General features: G+C 39.2%; 2 protein-coding genes across 4 annotated transcripts in view; one reads left to right on the top strand and one right to left on the bottom strand.

Annotated features, from left to right (window-relative positions):
- The window catches only part of CC2D2A (coiled-coil and C2 domain containing 2A), a gene marked incomplete at its 5' end in the record, with an annotated part of 60403 nt that extends 58659 nt beyond the window's left edge, over nucleotides 1-1744 (top strand). The window contains one exon of the mRNA XM_080343865.1: nucleotides 957-1744. Coding sequence (XP_080199991.1) covers nucleotides 957-1145 — 189 coding nt within the window. The 3' untranslated portion in view covers nucleotides 1146-1744. The remainder of the gene's footprint in view (nucleotides 1-956) is intronic.
- A 1736-nt stretch (nucleotides 1745-3480) lies between these two features.
- Nucleotides 3481-24657, bottom strand: part of FBXL5 (F-box and leucine rich repeat protein 5) — a 35625-nt gene continuing 14448 nt past the window's right edge. For 2 of the 3 annotated variants that reach the window (XM_080343215.1, XM_080343216.1), the window contains exons 3-12: nucleotides 24055-24150; nucleotides 23066-23249; nucleotides 22090-22113; nucleotides 20530-20712; nucleotides 18101-18226; nucleotides 17042-17190; nucleotides 16765-16847; nucleotides 14445-15167; nucleotides 11714-11862; nucleotides 3481-4119 (exon numbers count right to left, since the gene is read on the bottom strand). In XM_080343215.1, coding sequence (XP_080199341.1) covers nucleotides 4043-4119; nucleotides 11714-11862; nucleotides 14445-15167; nucleotides 16765-16847; nucleotides 17042-17190; nucleotides 18101-18226; nucleotides 20530-20712; nucleotides 22090-22113; nucleotides 23066-23249; nucleotides 24055-24150 — 1794 coding nt within the window. In that variant the 3' untranslated portion in view covers nucleotides 3481-4042. The remainder of the gene's footprint in view (nucleotides 4120-11713; nucleotides 11863-14444; nucleotides 15168-16764; nucleotides 16848-17041; nucleotides 17191-18100; nucleotides 18227-20529; nucleotides 20713-22089; nucleotides 22114-23065; nucleotides 23250-24054; nucleotides 24151-24657) is intronic. The other variant, XM_080343214.1, reaches the window with a different exon arrangement.

Raw genomic sequence — 24657 nt, 5'->3', positions numbered from 1 at the left:
AAGAGTGGCCTAGGCTATTTATTATTTTCTCTACTACCAAAAATCAGAAGAGCTTTTATACCAAAGATAAACCAATGTCCTATTTCCAGGGTGAAGGAGTGATCTGTTTTATTGCGTTTGTAGAAATTGAAGATAAAACCTCTCTGCTGAACATAAAGATAAATTGGCTGCGCTGTTCTATTATTGCTGTACCACAACAGTCGCCACCTCCAGTACATCAATCCAGTCTCCTCCTCCTGGATGTTTGTGGGCTGACTGGTGCTTTACCTCACATCCGGTCACTAAGAACCTGGCCCTGGTGCTGAGTAGTGCTACACACAGTCTACTCACAGGTGCAGGAGCCCACACAACATGCTTTACTTCAGTTTTCTGTTCTTGTTCTGTTCTTTAAAGATGAAAGAAAATCTATGTAAGTATTCACTGCAGCCACCAGTGCACCCATGTTCTTCCTGCAGGCTGTTCTGAAGGTTCAGTCCTGCCCTCCACGTAAAGCACACACAGTGACAACACTGTACACACCTGTGGCCATTTTCAAAATGAGGCAAAGTTTCAGCTCCTGTTGCACCTGAATTGTATGAGGGGGAACATTTGACACCTCAAACTCCCAGCCAGTGCAGACAGGAGAATGCACTGAATTAAAAACAGTTAAGAGGCAGAAAAGCAGCAACGTTATGATGTATGTGTTCATTAATGTAACTTCAGTGGATTTCTAAACATCTTCATTTCAAACTTAACCCAGACTAAAGAGGAAAAATGTCAGAAGTTTACCAGGAGTATATGAAATAGGGAGGTGATATTAAAATACAAAATAGGGTTTTCTTATTGCATCTTCTCAAGACAGCCATAGAAAAGATGAATTTATATGCATAGTAAAATAGATTTTTAAAACTGTATTTTTTCAGGTGCATTGACCTTTTCTTCTTACCTTATGTGTTTTTCTTCTTTCCTTCTCCCAGGTCTCTGGATTTCCTATTCATATGCCATTTTCTGAAGTCAGACCTTTAATAGAGGCTGTACACAGCACAGGAGTTCATACCATTGATATTGCCAATGTTGAATTTGCTCTAGCCGTGTACATTCATGCTTATCCCCAAAATGTTCTCTCTGTATGGGTTTATGTTGCTTCACTTGTTCGAAATAGGTAGTATAGACCAGTCAGAATACTTCAAGAAATCTGCTTATGTAGGGGTGAATATAACAGATTTTTTCACACTGCTGATTTGAGCTATCCCAAGAATTTTAAAAATGGAATGAGAAGCTGATTTTTAGTATCTGCAAACATGTGAGCTTTGTTCACCATACAACCACTGAAGGTACTACTGATTACTGCTAAGGAAGAGACTGACAGCTTCAAATTCCAGTACTAACAGCTGGTTTTTAAATAGGTGATTTTTATATAGTATTTTATAGCCCTCATGGGACATTACACACGTCCACATATAGTGACATTGCAGAGTTAAATGGTAGAGTTCAGCCACCTTATTTCCAGGTGAAACTTGGTTCCCGGACTCATGGTTGGAAGACTATGGTTTTAGCAAGTCAGTTTACTTTATCTACAGACCTTCTTCCTTTTCAACAACACTGGCAAGAACAAGTAGTTGCAGTTTTCCAGTATCCAAGTGCCTCAGTCAACATCAGGACTATTTACCCTGGAATATGTTTTGTGCACCAAAGAGCCACCAGTGAAGGGCATACTTCAATTTTTAAGAAGTTGCTTCTTCTGTTACTTCATGCTTAGCGTCTGTATAACACCAGCACCATTCAGAGGTGTAAAATTGCATTTTCTTTAGAAGACACAGTATTTAATAAATATACTAAAACTTAAGTGGAAGCTCATTCATTTTATACAATAATTTGATTAAGTTTCTTTGAGGTATGAAATCCTTGTCTCAAAGTTACACTGGTAAAATATTATCAAAAGAAAATTTGCTTCTTAGTATGTAAGTAGTGGTGTTAACTGTTAATACTGATAAATAGATACCTTTTCCTGCAGTTATTTTGCTAATTGAACTCTCCCAAGTGAAAATGATGGTGAGTTGAGCTTAATTTTGATATGCTCTAATGAACCTTCTTCCTAAGATTGTTCCTGAGCTCAACTCCAACCGAGATTCAATCTAATAAATACTCAACATAGAATCTTTGGTTTAGAGCCTGGGATTGCTACCACAGGTTCTCCTGTCAAACCTCCAGCAGAAAGGAGTAGCTACATTGTCATCACATGATGCTTTGCTGAACAACATTGATGACATCAGCTGAGTTTAGTCCAACTCCAGAGAAGGGAGAACAAATGCAGTGTAAGTGAACAGCAGTTCCTGCAGCTGATTCAGTCCTCAGCTGTCTCTACTGATCTGCACAGAGAACACCACCTTGCAGCAAGAAGTGCTGGCTGCACCTTCCCAGCCTTGGGAACAAGAGTCATGGAACAAGGACAGATGCAGAGAGCCCACGGTGTACCTTGGTACTACTCTCATCTTGCCTGTGAGTGTTACACAAACGGCCATGAATCTCCTCTCACCTTTGGGCAAAGTAAATTTAACACAGCTTACTCAAAGCAACAGTTGCTGGAGTAATGGTGTCCTTTTGTACCTCATCTGTGGGCTTCTGAGCATTGGCTGTTCTGCCTCCAGCCCCTGTTCAGCTTTTAACCGTGAGCAGACAACTCTCCATTCACCTGTTCTTCTCACCTCACTACTCTTCAGTATCAGCAGGAGCAAGGCAGTATCAAAACTTGCTGTTCAGTGTAATCACCAGCTACATCTACAAGCTGACTTCCCAGACACTGAGAGTCTTGAAAGCCACATGTCACCATGACTGCTGTCCTAAATAAATACTACTCCAAAGAATTTATCCAATTAGAAAACAGGTAAAAATTACCACTTTGACATATTGTCAGCCTTCGAAATTAGGCAAGGTAGTTGGGGTGAAAACCTGTCTGCTTTCTACAAAGGCTGCCACCTACCCTCCTCTGCCCCAGAGAAAAACCACCTGCAACTCTGCCTCCCATGAGCTGGTGGCCACTAACATCTGCAACTTCACATGGGCTACAATACCCGCTTCCTCTTGCAACAGCTCTTCCCCATGCCACCACACACAGACTCGTGCACTACTCATACGTTACTCGTCTCTATTCCTAGCGCTGGTTTCCCTCAGCCTCCCTGCTAGTCTCGACTGTTCAATAAATGGACTCGTTAAACATCAAAGCATTGAGGTAAAGGTACTGTTGTCGTCCATGGATTTCACATTAACGAAAACTGACTTCCTTGGAAGCTGTTTCAAAAATGCATCCTAATAGTCATGGGAAGAAGGAAAAAAACAAAGCCAAAATCAAAACAACACAAACAAACCAACCCCACACACACATTGCAGGGTTCACAGCCCTGCAACCACAACACCCACCCACCCCATCTCTGCAGCCCACTGGCATGGTATGCTTAGATATCACACCTCAACAACATTCAGCTGCTACATACAATTTTTGTTGGTGGGAATGTTTTATTGGAGTATGTCCTTCAAGCCCAAATACAAAACCAAATGCAAAAGGAAGGTGGGAATTTCTCTAATTTTGCAATATAAAGAATGACTTCAGGATGAGAGGAAAGGGGAAGAAACAAGGCTCCTAAAGATGTGTAACTGTTACCCAAATGCAAACAATACATTTCAAATTCTCTGCAGAGATTTATATTGTACTTACGGATTCAAAATAGAAAAACCATTCACTTAACACAAAATAATCCAGTAAAGTATATTTAAGTGCCAAACTTGGAAGAAAGTGGCAAAAAAAACCCTCAGAATGTTTTCCCATCTTCCCCAAATCAAGAAAAAGAAAACCCAACACCCTTCAAACCAAATGAGATTTTGTGAGATTGTTACAACACTGTACAGTACACTCTTAATTAAGATTTTGAAGTTGTGGGCAGGGTCAGGCTAGTATAACAAGTCTCACTTCAGGGATTGTTAACACAAGATGCGAACTGTAAGTAAAGTGCATGAGAGGAAGCCTGCTCAGCTAAATGAAGTAGACTGAAAGGTCAGGAGTCAGCATTCATTCGCCAGAGCGGCAGCAGGCCCGAAAACCACACTGCAAGTTCTGGCATCCACTGGCGGTTTCAGCATGAGGACCTGCACAAAAACAGAACAAATGTGAAAAGAAGAAAGGGCCATGTATTCAGAATTCTCATAATCTGGCAATTCAGAAAATCTCATTTTTTTAATAGACTAAACGTCATTCAGTACTGTGGAGTCTGAATCACAGCCAGTACTACCACAGTACGAAAACCTCAACTGGAACAGTTATTTTTCAAGACATTTTCACTCTGACAGCTTGGTCCCATGGATAATACATTCAAAAAGACACAAAAGTACAATAAGCAAGTTTAAGCAAGCTCACAGCCAGCTTTCTGAGTTGAGGTATATTTTCACAATGCATATTTAACTCCCATTTTTCCAATTCAGATGATGACTTCATGGCATTACCAAAGAAACCGTAATCTCCAGAACTCTTTCTACTGTAATGGAAACACTTTTTTAGTCTGGAAGGTTTCTCCTGCATGAACACTGCCTACACCTCACACACACTCACTGGAAATTCAAAAACTGAAGAGAAAAATCGCATTTAGTATCACTGCAATTACCAGGAGCTGTAAGGCTAAAAAACAGCCATTCAAAAAGAAAGAAAAAGTTACAAACACAGACAGTATAAACCATCACTGTAATTCTACCCACCTCTACTTACCTTCGCTTACTGTTATCCCTTTAATTTCAAATGGTAAAGTGATCATGAGATAAGAAACTATTACACTTATTAGTACAGGATTTTATTTCCTGCAGCCATATGCCTGCTTTAGAAACATAAACATTTACATTCAGGTTGGCTGAACTCCGGCATCCAACATAAACGGGCAGCGGGCTGCTAACTAAAACAAGCTGGTAAAGACCTAACCAGGACAACCCAATTTTCCCTCCCTTGTATTTGAGAAAAAACAAAGAATATTTAAGATGATTTTTTAATACATTTAGATAGGACTTGCAAAATAATGTAATGAACTAGGGCACCATGCTATGTCTCACTTGTTTTTTTCCCCTTGAACAGTAACTTAAAGTCATAATTCAATTAATTTCCCAAGAACCTGGTGTCTGCAAATCAGCCTTCTGCTTCATGCCACACACCGATGAGCAATATTCTACAAGGTAATTAAGTTAACATACATGAAACCGAATAAAACAAACCTGAAGCTGTAATGAACGACAACGCTTACAGTACCCAAAAGAGTAAACTTTTCATTTGTCAATAAACTCGTTTTCTTTTTCAAATCTCTTTATTCACCTGAACTAAATTTTGATCTTCCAAGTCACTTACGAGTTAGAGTTTGAAAGCTTCTTCATAAATCCTTTAAAAAGGAGACTCAGTGCTTCTGAATAGCTGGTTTAGCAGAGCATGTTCTGTGCAGCAGCACCATCCCAGTCGAAGCTGACCTTCCTCACCACTGCCACAGCTAAGCAACGTGTCAGTAATTTTGAAGAAACTCTCACATTTCTAGTAAAATGCTTGTTAACAACACAAACAGAACCACAACATCCCAAGGAAGGGAATACTCCGTGTACTTTAACATTGTTTTCCACCCTTTTCTTGCTCATTTTAAGAAAGTTCTTCCTCATGCTCATAACTGAAGCGTAACTACTGACCTCCCAGGTCTGAACAATGGTCCATCTAACCCTACACTGATCACTGGCAACAGCAAGCATTATCGAAGGGGATCATATAAGCCCGTTCTCTGCATCTTACATCTCCCCAGCATCCCTAACTGTTGTAGTAGGGACACTGAAGTCCATTCCCTTTAGTATTTGTTCATGGTTCAGTTGTGCATGCATTTGTTTAGTCTCTTTTTAAACCTGCTGATCCTGCCTGCTTCCACAATTCCCCACAGGACCAAGTTCTTAAAGTTCACTACGCTGTACGTTTTCTTTAAATTAATCACCTACCCCCTTCATCTACTGTCTCCGAGTTCTAATACTGCAGAATATGGAGTTACTTTCGCCCATTCACCTTATCTGCTGCCTTCCCAGTAAAACCACCCCCCATCCTGCCTTCTAATTCCCATATTGAAACATTCCAGACTTTCGAGTGTCTCCTGCCAAACAGCTGCTGCACTCCCTCACTCTTTAGCAGAGCTCTTCTGTATCTTCTGTAACTCCATTACAGACACTCCTCAAGATGGGGAGCCCAAAACCGCGTGCCGTACTTCAAATGCGAGTGCCCCAAGGCTTCCAGGACCATGCAGCACCACCCTCTACCTTGTTCTCAACACCCTGATGGTGCATAACACCGGCGGCTTTTTTGGCTGTTGCTGCAAACAGGAAAGATCTCAGAATTAGCAACGACCTCTCTCTGAAATCGTTGTCTTCACGTTGCAACTACCAGCTCCAAATTCAGTTTCCTGCAATCACAGTTTGATTACTTCCAACCACCCAAACAACCATACATACAGCTATACTGAAGCTCGTAAAGCACCAGTATCGTTACCCAAGGCAGCTCAGAACCACTCAAGAACTTGGAAACTGCATGTATTTCTAGTGCCACAACAGCAACAGAAATGCTGAGTAAGACTAATCACAGGACAGAACTGCAGGGAGGAACGCGAAGAGAGACACCACCTCCCAGATTCCTGAGCACTGACCAGTAAGCCCTGCCCTTTCTTCCTATCCTTTAATTAGCTTTTAGTTTTTAAATTTAAACCAGTCTTATAGCAACTTAAAATCTCAAAAGCTTAGAAACCTATAAGTAAACTGTAGCATCTGGAAAGTTCATAGGTTCCTTTCCTAATTTATTAGGCACCAAACTACAAATGACATTAACCACACCACAGTGAAAATTCGCCTTTCTTCCTATGCTGCATTTCTTGTCCCAGGTTTAGTCCTCACACTATTGCTAACTCTCCTTTATAGCCTCTGATAAGGAACTCTGATGATATTAAATATTCGGGATTCAAACCACATCTCCTGAAATCTTCTACCCTTTATTCTTTCTTAGCACACACAGGCAACTCCAGCAATTTGCAGGTTACTACCTTGTTGTAATAAGAATATAAGTCTCATTAATGATTGTTTTAACGGTAAGGTTATTTGGTTATGACTCATTTATGTTTTGACATGTTAATTTATCTCCTCCATCACGAGTCATTTATCTCCTCTATAAATGCCCTGGCCCTCCTTAGCTTGTTCTTTTTACATTTGATACTAACAGCAAAAATCAAATGCCTTTGCTTCTGACAAACACAGAGGCTGTTTTTGTTTCCCTAGCTTTATTGACTTCAACTGACTTTTGGCTACACCTCTTTTGATTTCCTGATCTCCAGTTTCCCCACTCTTTGCTACTGACCTCATTTGGGCTGGATTTTGGAGTATATATATATATATATAACACAAGGTCTCCATCTCACCTCACTGATGCACCAGGTTAAGCCATATGGTAACTGTATACAGTTCCTTTTACGCTGCCCAGTGAGTGAGATGGTCATTTCACAGCTCCCAGCAGGGCTGCCTCACCTTCAGAAGGGTCCCTCTTTTCCTACTGACTGGGAGGACCATGAGCACTAGCAGTGAAGTGCCTAAATTAAAGCTGTTGTGGGCTGTTTCACCTTGGAAAGCAAAGTTAATCAGGTTCTCATCTAACCTGCCACAGTCTACGTTACAGGTTTAGTTACCTCTAAACTGGATTATTGTAATGCTCTTTACAAGCACATCAGATTACTCAGGTGCTTCAGGTGACCCAGAACAGAGGTCTGTTTACTCCTGATGAACAGCTCTCGGTGTTTTCAAACCAAATACATATAAACAGCCTTGCAATGTAAGAAAGCAGCATAGCTATTGGATTACTCCATTTTGTCACATGCACTAGTGAGACAAAAATTAGTAAAAATTTCCTAGAGAGAAGTTGGGCATTTCACCGTGACCACATGACAACCCAGACCAAGACCTCGCTGAAAGAGCCCCTGCAGCCAGGACAACCGGCTGTCACCACGACATCCCTTTAGCTGCTTGTTCTAGCTCTTGAGTGTGGCAGCAGAAACAGTCACAGTCTGCAGCAAGATGCATTCCTGACCCATTTGGGAAGAGGAAAGAAAAAAACAAAACAAAACAAAAAAACCAAACCACACAGAGCTTTCAGCTGCCCCAGTTTTTGATACCGTTTACCACAGAAAGACCGATAACGGCCTCAGGACGGCAGTAAGAAGGAACACAAACAACAGAAGGACAAACAGTTCTTTTTCACAGCCACCAGCACCAGGAGGCTTCATCATCAACACTGCACGTTGTGTTTGATGGTAATGTAGCAAAACAACACATTACAATGGAATTACCAAAATGCTGATCAAATTAAGCATTTTCTTTAAGAAAACTACATAAAAGCAATATTAAATTCAAATCCAAGTTTACTAAGTGCTACTCTCTATCAGCCTTTGGTCAAGTTACACTTACAGACCTTTATGAGAGCACTTTGGTTATTTGTAGAACTTAAAGGGAGACCAGAGTCTTGAAGTCTAACACCACCACATCCCCATATAAATCTGCATTCAGGAGTTCAGAAATCTTAACAGGAATTGCGAAGTCTTGGCTCTACTGCTGGAAGACAGATCAAACTACGACCAATGAATTTCTAATGCCAGAAGAAAAGAACAAATCATCAGAATCATCACAACTTTATTTTATTAATGCCCTATTCCTTTAATTACTGCACCTGAGGACTACATCATTAAAAAAAAAAAACTCTAGCAACTGAATCATACTTAAAAGCTGCAAAGAACTAGTGCTGCAGAGATCAGGGAGCCTAATTTTTCTAATCCTGAAGCTGACTGCACCCCAGGCTTTAAAACTGAGAATACAGTAAAGTGACTGAACAGAGCTGGACAAAACAGCCTATGGGGAAATACAAACTCTTGAGTGGGAACAGGTAACTCAAACATTAAACTCTCCTTGCTGAGTTCTGTGTGATTTACAGTCAAATGTGTTTTAGACATTAAACAAAGTCAGCAATTAGAAGGGGCATACACTGACAGATTGTTTTCAGCTGGAGCTGAGGGTTACCTAGCTTTGAGTCTGCAGTGTTGACTAAAACATAGGTAGAGATCCTAAATATTAGTATGTAAACCAAGAACTGAAGTCATACTAACAGTAAACAAACAGAAAATAAATTTGGAAGTGTGTGCAAATTCATGGTCTCTGCTCATAAAAACTGCATCATATTACTGCTGTGCAACAGTAATGCGACTCAGATCCAAGTGAGTCCATCTAACCACACGTGCTTTACCTTTCTAGTTTCAGTCTACCAGGAAGGTAGAGCAGCTGTGGTTAGACCAGCACTTGCAATGAAAATCGAAAAGCTGCAAACAAACATGCCTACCAAACAAGTCCAGCAAGCCCTCCACAAAGAAAACCCAATAAAGCTGCAAGGGCCCCCCTGTTAGGGTCAGTGGAAAAAAGAAATCTGAAAATAGGCTGTAGGTGACAGTAAAGCCCTGATATATCAACAAACAAAGTGGTATGTTGGTTATTCAAAGATGACTAAGTTCCATGCTGCTGGCTCCATTTCTTATTCTGCAAGACTGATGGGTTTTCCAGCATGATCCCAGAACATATCACCTTCCCCAAAAACAATCCCTGATAAGCTGCTGGGCAAAGAAAGTTATGAAGTTATTCTCTAGATGCTTACAGATCAGTCACCTTTGTGCAGCACGTAATAATACAATCCATGTATGTGCAAACAAACAGCTTCAGGTATGGACTGATTTAAATGAAAGAGCTATTGCTTTCCCTACGGTTACTTTAGAAATACCAAATGATACAGAAATAGTTCAAGCTGTGACAGAAATCCTGCTGCTTACAGAGCAGAATAAGGCATTAGTTTCACACTGAATAGTCCTATCACAATGAAGTTTGAGTGAAAATACAAAGAACTGTACCCAAATAAAACTGCAGGGGATTCGGTTATAAAAGGTTATTTCCCATTTCAGAATTTTGCTAGGACACCCATATAAGTTTTTATTGACTTCCTTCTTTATAAAACAGCCACCAACTTCTGAGATGCTACTGCTTCTCAACAGGTGTGAGAAGTCGGACCAGCACAGACTCACACTCCTGTTGATTTCTCTCTAGAGCAGTAACTGTTCCTCCAAAGGCACCAGGATGCTCTACAGAACCAGGCAGAGCTTTTAGGCTCACGGCTTCCAGCAGGCAGTAAAAGAAAGGAAATAAAAAGCAAGAGGATCAGGGCAACTTGACAGAGTAATTCCAAAAAGTATTCTCTTCAAATATAAATAATTACTTGGGGGTATTGTGGAACAGCCAAGATTTGAAGTGGTGGACTCACACAAGAGATTTCGGCTTTGTAAACCAAGATGACACTGTACTTCAGGAACAGAGAGAGAAACAGAAGTGTCAGAAGACAAACAAGAACATCAAGTCTGGTTTTACTGACAGAAGTGAAAACAGGAAAAGCAGCAAGGAATCAGATGTAAAAAGCTTTTAACTGGTCTTTGAAGCCATCTTTAAAGTCAACACAATGCAGGAAAGAGAGGCAGTGATGTATTTTTTAAAGAGGAACCTGAAAATTTCCAGGTTGAAATGCTAGAAGATTTTAAAAGATGTCGTCTGGATGGAATGGAAGGAATTAACAAAAAGCAAGTGCCTCAAAAAAACAACAGAAAGAAAAACCCAGCAGTGTCAAAAAAAGTGTGTAAAGTGCAACAATCATGGAAGCAAAATATTATTTAATACTTTCACATCTAATATTAGGGTCCAATCCAAGTGCATCATATCAATTTCAATGGATCGAATACCCAGCTATCACTATGAATGTACTTGAAGCACCAAAGCTCTGGCAGCCTGTACCCCTGCTGTGCCTGCACCTCAATATTGATGCAAATTATTGAGCTGAACTACCAGGGAATATAGTTTTGTTTTACACATCATTAGCTATCATAATCCTGTGAAGTTAGTTATTATCCTCCTTCTCCCTTCTGTTGCACTTAGCTGTTCTAAATTCACACACAGAACACAAGTCACACCATGGTTCCTCTCTGTAATGCCATGAATGCTTACTGGACCTGACATAATAGAATGAATTCTAGTGTGGTAAACACTGAAAAGACTTGAACCATAAACATATTTTATGCATTTATCCAGATCCTTCTCCAGCTTAGATCCATCCCTAAGCAACTGAGTCAAGCAAAATCAGAAAAACTAAATCACATTTTCCATAAGGACAAATATCCTATACCAAAACCACTGCAAAACACATCATTCCTTTCCTAAAAATCATTGCTTTAGTACCAATCTAATTAGGCCTCTGTCTGAAGTTGTGACCATAGAGAAAACATACAATTACTTCATTTACACTGAAGATATTGAGAGGGCAAGTGTGTGTTAGCTGTACAGAGACTTACTTTCTAGCCTCTTTACTTATGCTAAACTAAATTGAGACATAGGGACTAAAAATACAGAACTGTCACTAGTGTCAAACAAAAAACCCCAAAAGGACAAATGAGGAAAAACTGGTTTAACAGTTGTCATTTGATAATTCACCTGTGAAACTCAGTGCTACACAGCCAAGAAAAAAAAAGTGAGGTTTCCATGGTTCTTTTTGTTTTGCTTCAAAAAGTGTCCTTAAACCAAACCTCACTCCCCAGAAGAGCATCACATCTTCATAAAAAGACATTACCGTTAATGTTGTCACAGTAGTAAAAGTGTTCATCGTTCAGGGAGGGGCATGCAGAAACCAAATCCTGCAGGCCTGCACCGGTTACAGAGAGACAGCCCGAGAGGTTGAGGTGTTCCAGGTGCGGCAGTCCTCCGCCCAGAGTCAATGCCCTGCGAACAGACAAGAGAGGCGTCAGGAGCCCGCACCGCGCCAGACTCACAAGTGCTCCCCTGCGTCACCAAGTCAGACTTCACCGCGTCTTCTAGCAAAACCCACGCCTCTAATGAAACAGAGTTTAAAATCTGGCAGTTTCATACCATACATAGGGGATCACCTCCGAAGCTGCATAACCAACCTGAAAAATAAACCGATTTGTACAGAAACTAACAATTCTTTCTGACAGACTTAAATGGTAAATCACTGTTTAAGAATTACTCCAGAGATGACCAAGTATTTCAAAGAACTACCAAGACATTCTTCTCCAATACACCACTGATTCCAAAAACATGACACTCCTAAGTTCGGTGCATTACACTTCCAAAACTTCCAGTATCTTATAATTTTAGGTTAAAATTATTTTGGAATGCAAATTTTTATTTTCCTAGAGCTGACAGTAGCGTCCCTCTGTGCCAACACACCACCTTATTATTCAAGTGCAATTCTCTGGTTTTCCTCCAAGTGCAAGGGTGTTTAGTTGCTGATGCAAGAGCTTCCTGGGTGTGTCATACCTGAGCAATCACTCAGAGCTTCTCTGTGAGCTCACCGGGCAGCCAGCACAAGTTCAAGCACAAACAAGCTCACCCACCTGAAAAAACACCAGGCTTGAACCTCCCAGCTGCAAATTCAAGCCAGGACATAAAACTGAAAATGCTTTCAGAGCATCCCAGTACAACTTTCTCCTGTTGGCAGGCAGAAGCAGAACTGTCGACCACAAAACCAGCCATCACTTAACAACTTTTCTATTAAATGAACTGGCAAATTTTTTATTAGGTTACATTCTCTTTCCTCAGGGACTCAAACTATGGTGAGTGCAAGAAGCACTTGCTGCGGCACACTCTCAGCTCTTAAATAGTGTGTTTTATCCAAGAAAGCACCAGTGGGAAACTGGCACCACAACTAAACCCTTCCCATGACTCAATAGCCCAATCTCCCTTTGGTGCTAGATTACTGAGTTACGAAAAAAACCAGACCAGTAACATGCAAACTACACACAGCATGACCTGATCACCACCAAACGAAACTCAGCAGTACCAGTCTGCTCCAAGACTTGAACAGCAACAAGCTCAAACGCAAAGCACAGACATCTGAAGCTTACACTGAGCAAGACTGACACTGGTGACTGGAAGAGTTAAGTGTCAGAAGAACTACTGCAGGAGACATTTGAACAGCTGGTACTTCTGAACATTAAATGAGGATGAAGTCTCCCGAGAGAGAAATCAGTGCCCACGGAGCCTCACGCTACTTCTTAGTTGCATACAGCACACAGCACAGGTAGGCACGAAGTCTTCCCACTCCAAACAGCTTTAATTAGCCCTAAGTGCTGCAGCACATCTGAGCAGCAAGTACTTCAGCCTCATCCTATTTTCATTAAGAAGCAATAGTAACATTTTTCTGACACAAAACAAAACATCAGCGACAAATACTATCACATATAGGAAATTCTGTAATTCTGTTGAAGCCATCTCAATGTTCAAGTCAACTTCATATCAAAATTAAAGGAGTAGAAAAAATAGTTGAAGTCATATTTAACATGATGTTCTGCACATCTGAAATTATTGTAGAATCATTTAGGGTGGAAAAGACCCTGAAGATCGAGCCCAACTGTAAACCTAACACTGCCAAGTCCACCGCTAAACCACGTCCCTAAGCACCACACCTACACATCTTCTAAATACCTCCAGCGATGGTGACTCAACCACTTCCCTGGGCAGCCTGTTCCAGTGAAGAACTTTTTCCTAACATCCAATTTAAACCTCTCCTGGTTGCCCTTCTCTGAATTCTCTCTAGCACCTCGATGTCTTTCTTGTTGCAAGGGGCCCAAAACTGAACACAGGATTCAAGGTGGGGCCTCTCCAGTGTCGAGTACAATGGCACAATCACTTCTCTAGTCCTGCTGGCCACACTATTCCTGATACAAGCCAGGATGCTGTTGGCCTTTTTGTCCACCTGGGCACATGCTGGCTCTTGTTCAGCCGGCTGTCGATCAACACCCCCAGATCCCTCTCTGCCAGGCACTTTCCAGGCACTCTTCCCTGAGCCTGTAGCACTGCCTGGGGTTGTTGCGACCTTTGGCTTTGGCCCATCTACTGCGCCTGTCCATAATTATGTCATTATCCAGACAGGTTAAATGAGATGTTACTCCAGTTCTATAAAGCTTCAAGCGTAGTGACAGGCATTACAAGGAAAAAAAAAAATTAAAAATGTGGATCAACACAATTTCTTAATAAGAAACCACTAAAGCTCAAATCTAAAAGCATTAATACTGCCTAGAACAACAAATCATAAAAATACTTGACTTCAGAGGATACATCTAAAAGATTTAAGTTTTTTTTAAATCCCCAAAGGAAAAGCTGGAGAAAGTATTCTGCTGCGGTACTACAAATATTTTGAGATGCAAAACTATTTGAAACATTTTTATTGAAGTAGTGCTGGTAAGTTTTTACTGAAACTATGCAGATTTGCGCCAGCATAACCCAACAAATTAAATAGAAAAAATGTACTGCAGCAAAATAGCTCCAAAACATCTCCTCACCTGAGAGCACGGTCTGTGATCTGGTAACATCCAGACAGACTGAGAAACTGAAGAACTCGTGCAGTCTCTTCATCTGTTTTTTCACTTCCAGAGTACACCAAGTCTTTTTTCTCTGACTGCTTAGTCCTTGTTGGTTTTTTACACAGTGCAGAGGACTCTGGAAGTGCTCGAATAGTTCTTAGTGCTGTCCCAGCACAACAAAATGCATGACCGCAATAAATCAAGTCAGTAGAAGCACAGTGCTGCTGCCACCCTCTAGTCCTTAATCCGTAAATGTCTCTATTGTAGCAAGACGCAGAACAATTAATGTGGGATGTTGGTTCCATAAGACAAAACCCTTCAACGTTTCTGTGTCTCCACTCCGCAGCATCTTCAATGTCAGCTAAATCGTCTGCATCCAGCATCCACACGTATGCAGAACTGAAGGTTTCTGAGCCGTCTGGTCTAGTCCAGTGCTGCTCACCATCTCCTCCCTCTATGAGGTTTTCATTGCTGATTTCACGCAAACAATTATATTTCTTGTTGGACTGCAGGGTAATTTCTCTGTTTTTCCACAAAGTCTTAGCATTCTTGTTTCTGCAGCTTTTCAGAATTCCTTTGTTGTGGTGAGTTGATATGATACCCAGAGCTCTGGAAACCCTCTCTATAGCCACATCTGTGATTTTTTCACATCCAGACAGATCAAGGTGGTGGAGATTTTGACAGCAACCAACTGAAGACCAACTGAAATCAGGGAAAAAAGTATTTTGTTTGTTTTGTCCTTTTTTTGTGTGTGTGTGTGTGTTCAGGAATAGGTGTTAAGGTTAAATATACAAAAGAACAGTTCATACGTAAAATACTTATATTAATTCACAGAATATATAAAGAAAACCCCACACAGGTTAGATTTGATACTGTGAGTGCTGTATATGTGCCTAGAAGAATTACGGCTGAAGAAAAGCAAAATGAATCATGAATCAGTAACAACCTGTATTTTTTTCATATATTGAGACTTCAAATTTGCCATACATCGAACAAATTTTTAAACAGCAAATCAGACCACAAACAGGAAATACACATGTGCCAACAATTTCAAAAAGCAGCTCCTGTTGTGTATAATGCAGTTACCAAGAGCCATCTAAGTTACTAGACACCACAGTTAACCTCTCAGAAGGCTGCAAAAGGTGAACTTACTGAACTAGCTATTTCACCCTGCCAAAAAAAAATCTGAGATGAAATATTCAGTTCAAAGTATTTTAATAGCTGCAATTTTTACTATGAGCTTCTCAAGCTTGGTTGTTTATACATATTGAAATATCGGTGTACTTAAGTTACATACCCTCCTGTCATTTCCCATTACTTTCAGAGAGAATAGCTGGATTAATGAAATAAATTGTGTAGAGTATTAATTATTCCACAAAAGTGATTAGGATTAGAGATGGTAATGAAATCAAACTTTTCCATATTAACAAAAGCTCACCCCTGTATACGTGATTTAAGTGACCTTTACTTATCCATAGCTCATGTTAACTATAATTTACCTTCTGTAAGTTATTACTTATATTTACAGCAAGCCAAACTCATTTTTTGAGTTATAAATTGGGGTGTTGAAAAATATACATATATAATAAGTGGCAAATAACATCACTTTCACTAGAGACTGACAAAATCTCACAAAGATTGATTTCTGAGCCACAGAAATGCCATAAAGAATTTTATTTCAACTAAAGCTTCTTGCACAAGCTGCAGAGTGTTGTTACTAGCATCCACACTGGTAACATTTTCTGTGTTGTTAGCACAGAAGACTTGAGAGCGCTGTATGATGAAAGTATTGGACACTAAAGTAGCCATCACATTTCAATATCACAATAAGACCTACTGCCACCAATGGAACTTCTGCAGGAACCCACAGTTACTGCAGCTAAGCCTTAGAGCTTTGCCCACCATTTGATCAATATATCGCAGTATTCCAAACACAGCCAGCTGTATCAGATGAAGAACTACCATAACTAATTGACTCTGCAAAATCTATGAGCAATTTCAAGTTACTAATACCAGAACAAAATTGTTATGGATAGCTACAAATTCATAGCTAATACATATCCAATAGTGAAGACAGAGCATTTTAACTGGCCATTACAAAATTACATTATTCACTTGCTATTTCATTGATTTGTTATTCTAGTTTAGTTCTTAGTTATATGTGAATCCTGAATGTAATTTCTCTATTTGTCTCTTTATTGGCAAGTTACATATTTGCCAAGACATATCTGAAGGTTCCTCCCCATTCCCCCCAAAAAAAAATTAGATTTTTTTTTAATGGAAACAACAATTGTCTAACCTTTCAAACGCGGAGTCTGAAATATCAGTTTGAGTGAGATCCAAATATTCCAAGTTGGGGCAAAGCTCCAAGATCTGTCTAACCTGGAAAAGGAAAATAATCCGTAAAGACACAAGCCACTAAGGCTGCACACAGTGTCAAGAGCCAACATACAAATTAACATACTCTTGAATTTCAGCTCGTTTTCACTACCCGAGTGTTTTAAACTCAAGCTCCTCAGTTATTAATTAGAGGCTGCATAGCCACAATTATCAAATGCCAGTTTCAAATGACATACCATTTTGTTAGACACTGCAGAGCTGTAGGCCAACACTAACGTCTTCACTGAGGAGCCCACGTGTGGGAGGACATTATGAATTAAGCCGTGAAGTAAACGTTTTTCCATTTGTGCTATATTAATGGCAAGTGAATCTTCAGCCGCTTCTTCTGCCAAAATAAAACCAAAGAGAAAGACTGAAAATATGCTTTGGGTCATTTGGAATTCACATTGCTGCCTTACATCAAACAAGTTTCTGGGAAACTAAAGAAAGCTTTATAAGGTGTAAGTTTCAGAAAGTACCTTACATCAGACTTTTGCTGAACTGTAGCTCAAAATACAAATTAAGCCTAAGCTTTAAAAACTGTTTGCCTTTCTGACAGTCCTGAAGAGTTTAACTCCAATAGCAAGTAAAAACAGTAAAGGTCTTAACAGAAAATTATCATTAAAGCACATAGAGAAATATTTACTACAGATTATGTACTGCTCAGGCCTGTCTGAGGCAGCTGTTTCCACCAACTTATACATTGAAATATAATCTTACCAAGCATTTCATATCCCGTGATAGAACAGCTTAAGATGAATTTTATATTAATCCTAGAATGCGTTAGGATGCAAGATAATGAAGAGATGAAGCCCAGCTTTTACCTCCTCCCTAACTCCAGACTCATCCCCCTACATTTTCTTCTACCTGCATTCATGTTTGCTCTCTCCCAGACGAATTAATTCAGCTTATTAAAACCAGCTGCCTGCTTCTTCCCCCACCTTGCCCCTCATTCCTCTTCTTGTTTCTCACCCACTGGGAGTCAGAATAAAAATGGGGAAAAAAGAGCACTCCTTTCAGGAATCTTAAATAGTTGCTAGACAAAATTTGCCAAGTTCTTTACTGTAGAACTCTGCTTGGCTTAGTAAGCATGTAATCTAGATAGAACATCATTATTATTGCATTTGTCATTATTGTAATGTACTGGAATAAACTACAAAAAAAAAATGTATTTTAAACTGGTTTTACAAAAAAAAACTCCATTAAAAAAAAAAAAAAGCAAAACATAAAACCTCACCAAAATCAGATTTACCCACCAGATTCATCTATGTCAGCATCTTCATCCCATTCCTGGAAAGCACGACTTTCATCTTTTCTGTTTTTAACCCATTCCTCATCAGGTTCTATCTCAAGATCTGCCGCAGGACCACTGTACCAATCACCTATTCATCCCCCGAAAGGAGGAAGAAAGTGGGGGGGAAAGAAAATTAAAACTTCTCATCACTGCAGAAAACAGTAATGATAACTTCTTAGTATACCTGACCTAAAGATATAAATGAATTCTGCATTCATCTCAAATATGGTTGGACTGAACGTGGACATAATTCTTATTTCATTTAAGTTTTAAAGCTTAAAATGACTCCTGGAACAGTTTCAGGACCATTACAGAACTCACAGTCTACTATGCCACTCTGAGACATGCCTGTTGTCATTATTTTATGATAGGGTCCAACATGACTGCAGAAATAGCAGAAGCGATTATAGAATATTTGGACTGTGTATGAGCTGAAGTTCTTTCTGGTAGATACATTAACCATCAACTTTTAGTAAGATATTTGGGTTTAAGACATTTCCATTTTCCTCTGGAATCTCACAAACATTCAGCCAACCAGGATCTGTTTTATTAGCCCGTTTTTAGTCACTGCACATGACCACTCCAGGATCAAGAAACCCCATTCCAGAAGTAGCCTACTTATAATAGCTATACAATACTCGATCATAACATATATGACTCAAATCAATAGACAATTTTTTAGAACATCTGGATGAACATTAATATCAGCAACAGCTCCACTGTTTTAGCTCGTAGGGCATTGCCTCTCCCCAAGCTATTGAATTACTTCTAGTTTGAGTCTATTGTAGTGTTTGGTTTGGTATAAGCAGGTCTGTTACCGCCCTCAGCACAGAGATATTAAAACCAGAAATAGCTTAACCTCCTGTTAAGAGGGGATCCTGCTACCCCCAAAGCAACAGTAACCTCTGTTGTGCAGTATCTAAAGGAACAAGTCTTCCTATATGAGCAAGTGACAATGAAATCCTAATTGATTATCAACAACTGCAAAGCAAAAGGTTTTGGTAACATTTCTCATTTTCTTTAACCCATCTTTATAACACATAAAAAGGCTCAGAAGCCCCCTCTGTACTAGAAGAGGGGAAAGAAAAAAATCAAAACTAAGCCTGTAGTTTTATGTTCTTTTTTCCCCTCTGGCAGCAAATCCCACTTGAGAAGCTTCCACCCAGTTCACAGCACTTCTGCACAAACAACTGCAGTGGTGCAGACAGTATGTCACAAATCTACCTTCCTGTTCTGCCAAAACCAGGTTTAGGAATAAGTCATTTTAAACACTTTCCAGTTACCTTTTTTTGCATAGCACTGAATTATCCAGACTAGTTTTTAGCCAAAAATAAAAATTTAACAATTTGAACACTGAAACCTCTCCTCTCCGCTCAGTCTTTTGCAGCTAAGGGACAAAACTATTATTTTCAGTAAGATTAAGACAACAACAAAGAAAAATTCAGACCAAAAGTCATTTAACTCCTCTCTGCCTTTTACAGATTTCAGAAGTCATAAAGGTGTGGCCAGAAAGAAGTTCTAAGCTTTCATGTATCTCCAAATATAAGTTATACATTGTTAGCTTTCTCTCGTAAAAATCTTAAAGGCACATAAAATATAGTTTATTAAGCAGCACAGATTGTCTGCTTTTTACTCACTTACACTGACATAGCAGCAATTGTGAAGCCTGCAATGCCATATTCCAGTGATTGTTTAATATTCACATAAATAAGGACAAATAAAACCAGAAATATTTAAACCTACAAATAATATTCTGGTGACTTGTAACTGGCCTCACTGGAATGGAGAGTATTTTGTCTATTTTGACAATTACTTTCGCAAAGGTTACACTTGTCAACAGGAAATATTAATTAACAGGAGAGTCTGAGAAACAGAAGTTATAAAATACCCACTTAATCCTTACTGCAGTAGAAGTTGCTGAAGTAACATATCTGAAGAATCAATACTAAAACTAACTAATACTAATTCATACGGTTCTTTGAAGTTTGAATACAAAAAGTAAGAGATTGTGAGGAAATGTTAGGACTCCACTTGGTTTAAATTCTTAAATGATAATTAAGATGTTGTATTAGTGAATATACTTTTTAGCATTCATAAAACCAAACAAACCTCAGTAAAACTAATCAACACTGTGTATACAAGAGCTACTTGTGAGTGACAACCAAGACAACTTCTAGTGTCCTAATTCTACAAGATGCAGGTATGCTTTGAGGCTTTTAAACGTTTAACCAAGTTTCAGGGCACTATCCTCACCAGATGGATACACCCTCCCAGGATGCTCAGCTGTCAGGTTCATTGCATATGTCAGCCTATACCCAAGCACTCTCTTCTATAGACTAAGAAATTCTGACCTTCTACATGCTTTCAAATGAAGAATTAAATTTAACTTACCTCTGGCCCAGCGAACAGGGTAGAGATGTTTCCAGAGTGATCCAGTTTTAGCCAACTGTGCCCATTCAGTGCTTACTTGACTGCACTGACATAACTCTTGGGGGTTAAGGTAACTGAAAATGGTCAGCATTACTTCAGGAGGAAGATTAGTAATATTTGTGGTGTGCCCTGTTACTTCAGTTTCTGAAATACAGAAAGTGCGTGTTAAGTGAAGTACACCCTCACAGTTTTAAATTAGAATAGCGGAACTCACATTTTGACTACGCCAATGAAAAAAATAGCATCTCAAAAAAATGTAAACAGCTGTTTGGCAAAAGAGTTGGAAAAAAAAAAAAAAAGGTATTGCATTGGCTTTAAAAAACTTTCACTGTAACACCACCTTAAACAAAACAAATAAAGGAAAAAAAAGAAATCAGCCCATTATTCTGTTTGCCATTTTCTCCACTGGCAGTTTTTTCCAACCCTGACCCCCACAAGGGTCCAGAAAAAGCCCTGGACAAAAGTAAACTGCTGCTGCTCAACCACAGCAAGATGTAAGGAGTATCTACTATAAATGAAAAGAAATTAAACGCTTTAAAAAACTGCCTTATGCCATACATGAGATATATATATATATATGTACCTGCTTTGCCACATTCTCAGGAAACATCACTAGCACCCAGAAACGACCAGCTGGGACCACTCTCACTGAAAGCTGGGACACAGCAAGAAGCCCATGCTCAACTCTTTGCAGCTGTCTCATTTCTAGCTTTAACTGCTAGTATAGATAACTAATTTTAACTTTTGAATGGTGACAAGATACTCAGGTTGTAAAGTAATACTAAATATTAGGTTAGAGACTAAAATTTGACCGCTGTAATTAATACTTCAGTGGACAGCAGCAGGAACCATCTCCCGTAGCTCTCCCTTATCACAACAGTACGAAGAAAGCTGCAAACTATACAAAATAACAAATTCAGTGCTTTGGCTAGTGGGGTGTTTGCTGTTTTAAGAGAATTTTTAATGTTTTATTTGAGGACAACTTACTTGCAAAAAAATATTTCTAAAATAGTTTTCAGGAGTCCTTAGAAATATAACAGTAAGTTTCACAAATTAGTGGGGATTTACTTCTAAAGTTAGGACACAAAGTACACAAGATTTTACAGCAAGACAAGTATCAGGTCTCTTTTTGCGAAGAAGCTTCAAAAGTGAGTATAATTTCAACTTTATGCCATGATAACCTATTGCTACCTCAAAAAATATAATTAAATACAGTTTTACTTGAGGAATCGATATATTTGTTTGTATACCAGGCAAGTTGCTACAGGTAAACTATCAAGAATTTCACACTAAAATGCAGTTAAAGCTGCACAGGACTGCAAGCTGTGTTATTTTATTCCATTTTTAAAAAGTGGATGCAGGACACATACTTCCTTCTCCCTAAAGTCTAGAACAGAACCATTGCAGAATTACTACTGTCCCAAAACTGGTATTCCAGCTAGACGTAACAGCAAGTAATGCCATAAGGCTACTTCTATCATATTCATCTGTTCAGACCCAATAGCATTTCACACCACGGACCGTGATCTTTTCTGAAGGCTTCACCTGGAGGGCAGAAAATGACCAGTTCAGTAGTTCAGAGAAGTCAAGTTTCATCAAAAAAAAAAAAAAAAAAAAAAAAAAATCTGATTACAGAGTAGTTTTTCAAGTTTTTCACATCTTATCACCACCACAAAATCAGTTCATGAGGGCGTGCTCTACTTATCAGTCTCACACCCCAGTATTACACTTTTGGTACATTAATTACCCCTTCTTGGGCACATCAACTGTACTTTGTTAGTCAAGAGTGAAAACTGTAAACACAAACAACTTGGGCTGTTTCAACAGTCATAAAACAAGCCTGCAGTGCACTTTAGTAGTTATCCTTCTGTACTAAGCCTCATCAGGAAAGGTAGTTACAGATGAATACAAATGAAATACCCACTTCCAGAACGCACGTTTCATCTGACCTACTCACATGCTGCACGGATTCATTCCCTTGCATTACTCCACACACAGTTTCTTCCTTCCCGATTCCTGAGGAGCCCAGGAAAGTTAAGTAGTGGAGTTGGGGAAGGTGAGTTGCTTTTAATTTGAAATATTGTGAGTTGGCTAACTATTCTGTTATTAAGCCATCAACAAGAGCTTACAAAGTGGTCCTAAAAACCAATAATTAAATGCAGGGTCTGCAAATAGAAAATACAATTTCAGTGGAAGAATGAAATCAGAAGTTAATTATAATTTCTGCCTGTTCATTATCTCAAATATTACCATGGGAGGGAAGGAAGAGGAAAAAGCAAGAGCAGGTAAAGAATGAAGTACTATCTACATTACAACCTGCCAAGAAGCCTGTATCAAACAGTCAAGTCTCTGAAGTTTCAAAACTGGTTTGAAGAAATTCCCATTTTATAAAAACTGGTTAAACTGTGCATACGTAACTTTAGGTATAGAACTGTTGTGTCTTTTTAGATAGAAATTGCAGTTTGAAAGTTACTATAACTTTAATTAGATGTTTCACCTTGATCTGCCTTCTCGTCCACAGAATACTTAAAGACCTTCTGAAGCTCTTCCGCTTGATTCCACTTACTAAGACCTCTGAATTCTGCAGCCTCCTTTTGTGAGCAGTGCTGTGCAATTACTTTCTTCTTAATATCTTTCAGTTCTTCATAAGTAAAGTATTCCATCAACATTGGCTGAAAAACCTAAAGCAAAGCGGGGGAGGGAAAAGTCTGTTGCTGACAGAGGCAGTGAACAGTGCTACACAGACCTACCAATACAGAATTTTCCTTTACAAATTCTCTCTAAGTAAAACATGTCAAACATTAAGTGAACCTAAACACAGGATGATGGAAGTTTTGAGCTCCAGCCCTCTGCTTGCCAGTGGATCACGGCGTAGTCTCAGACAAGCTGTTTAACTGTTTTCCCCAACAGAAAAGGGAAGTGATTAAATTTGCTTAAACAAGATAATTTATCGAGATACTCACATGAAATGCAAAGTGGCACAGAAGAAAAACATGAGGAAATATTTCTGTTGGACAGACTTCGGAAGACTTACTCTCCTCAGAAGATGCTTCCCAGTTTTTGGATACCCATAAATCATCAGACTGGCAGTACTAGTCTATGTGTCCAATATAGGTCAGAGGCTGTTTGGGAGTGTCAGTTTGAGTCATGAAGCACTGGTTTACAGGACTTCTCTTTTTCCTTTAAGTTCTGCTAGACATCCCCTTAAGTAACTACCTGCTGCAATCAAATCCCAGCCCCAGTGGACTTTCATCATCAATTTTTTAAAGGACCAGAATTTCATCATAATATTTCAATATGTTCACTGTTTTGGGATGTGTCACTTTGAAGTCAGAGAACAGAACAATGATACCACAGCCCTGAATGCAAATTGGCAGAGTAACAGAGAACTGTGAAAAAACTGAACCTCTGAGCCCTTTGTCATTATTCAGTCATTCCAAACCCCAAGGAAGATCAGCATAATATTTGAGGAAAATTTTTACCTACCTCCTCTTCCTCTTTCATATGAGGAAGGAAATCCCTGGTAAAGGCTTCCAATCTCTCTTTCAGTTGTTTCGCATAGTTTAGCTGTTCATATTCATTCTGAGAAGAAAGCAAAGATTTAACTATAACCTAATCTTGTCCATTCATTCAAGGATTGAACTGTTTTTCAGAGTAAAGCCCATTATGTCTTCCTCATGTATGTAGCATGTTTGCACTACTTCATGGTAAGAATATGTTCACTTACAGTCCATGACAAGCTGACAGTTTGTACTAGCCTGTTACTAAGCAGAACAAAGTATTCCCTTCCTGCCTGATTCCAATTTATTTTGTTACCAGATATGAATTAACTTGTCTAATCACATTTTTAGTTTGGCAGACTTCAGTCTTTGCTCCAATGTACAGTCTCACCAAAAGTTCAAGTAGTAACAGAATAAGTATTTGCATATTCTGCATAAGAATTGTTCTAGGATACAGCAGTTCCACTTCATCTTTTAACTGCATACATTTCACATTACTTATTCTACAATTCTAGTTTCCACATTACAATCAGAATTTATAGACAGACATGTTCTGTACATATGTACTCTGGAAGCTGAAGAAATTCTT

This window comes from Nesoenas mayeri (assembly GCF_963082525.1).
Source record: "Nesoenas mayeri genome assembly, chromosome: 4".
NCBI lineage: Eukaryota > Metazoa > Chordata > Aves > Columbiformes > Columbidae > Nesoenas > Nesoenas mayeri.
This window is presented reverse-complemented; position numbering and strand designations above follow the sequence as displayed.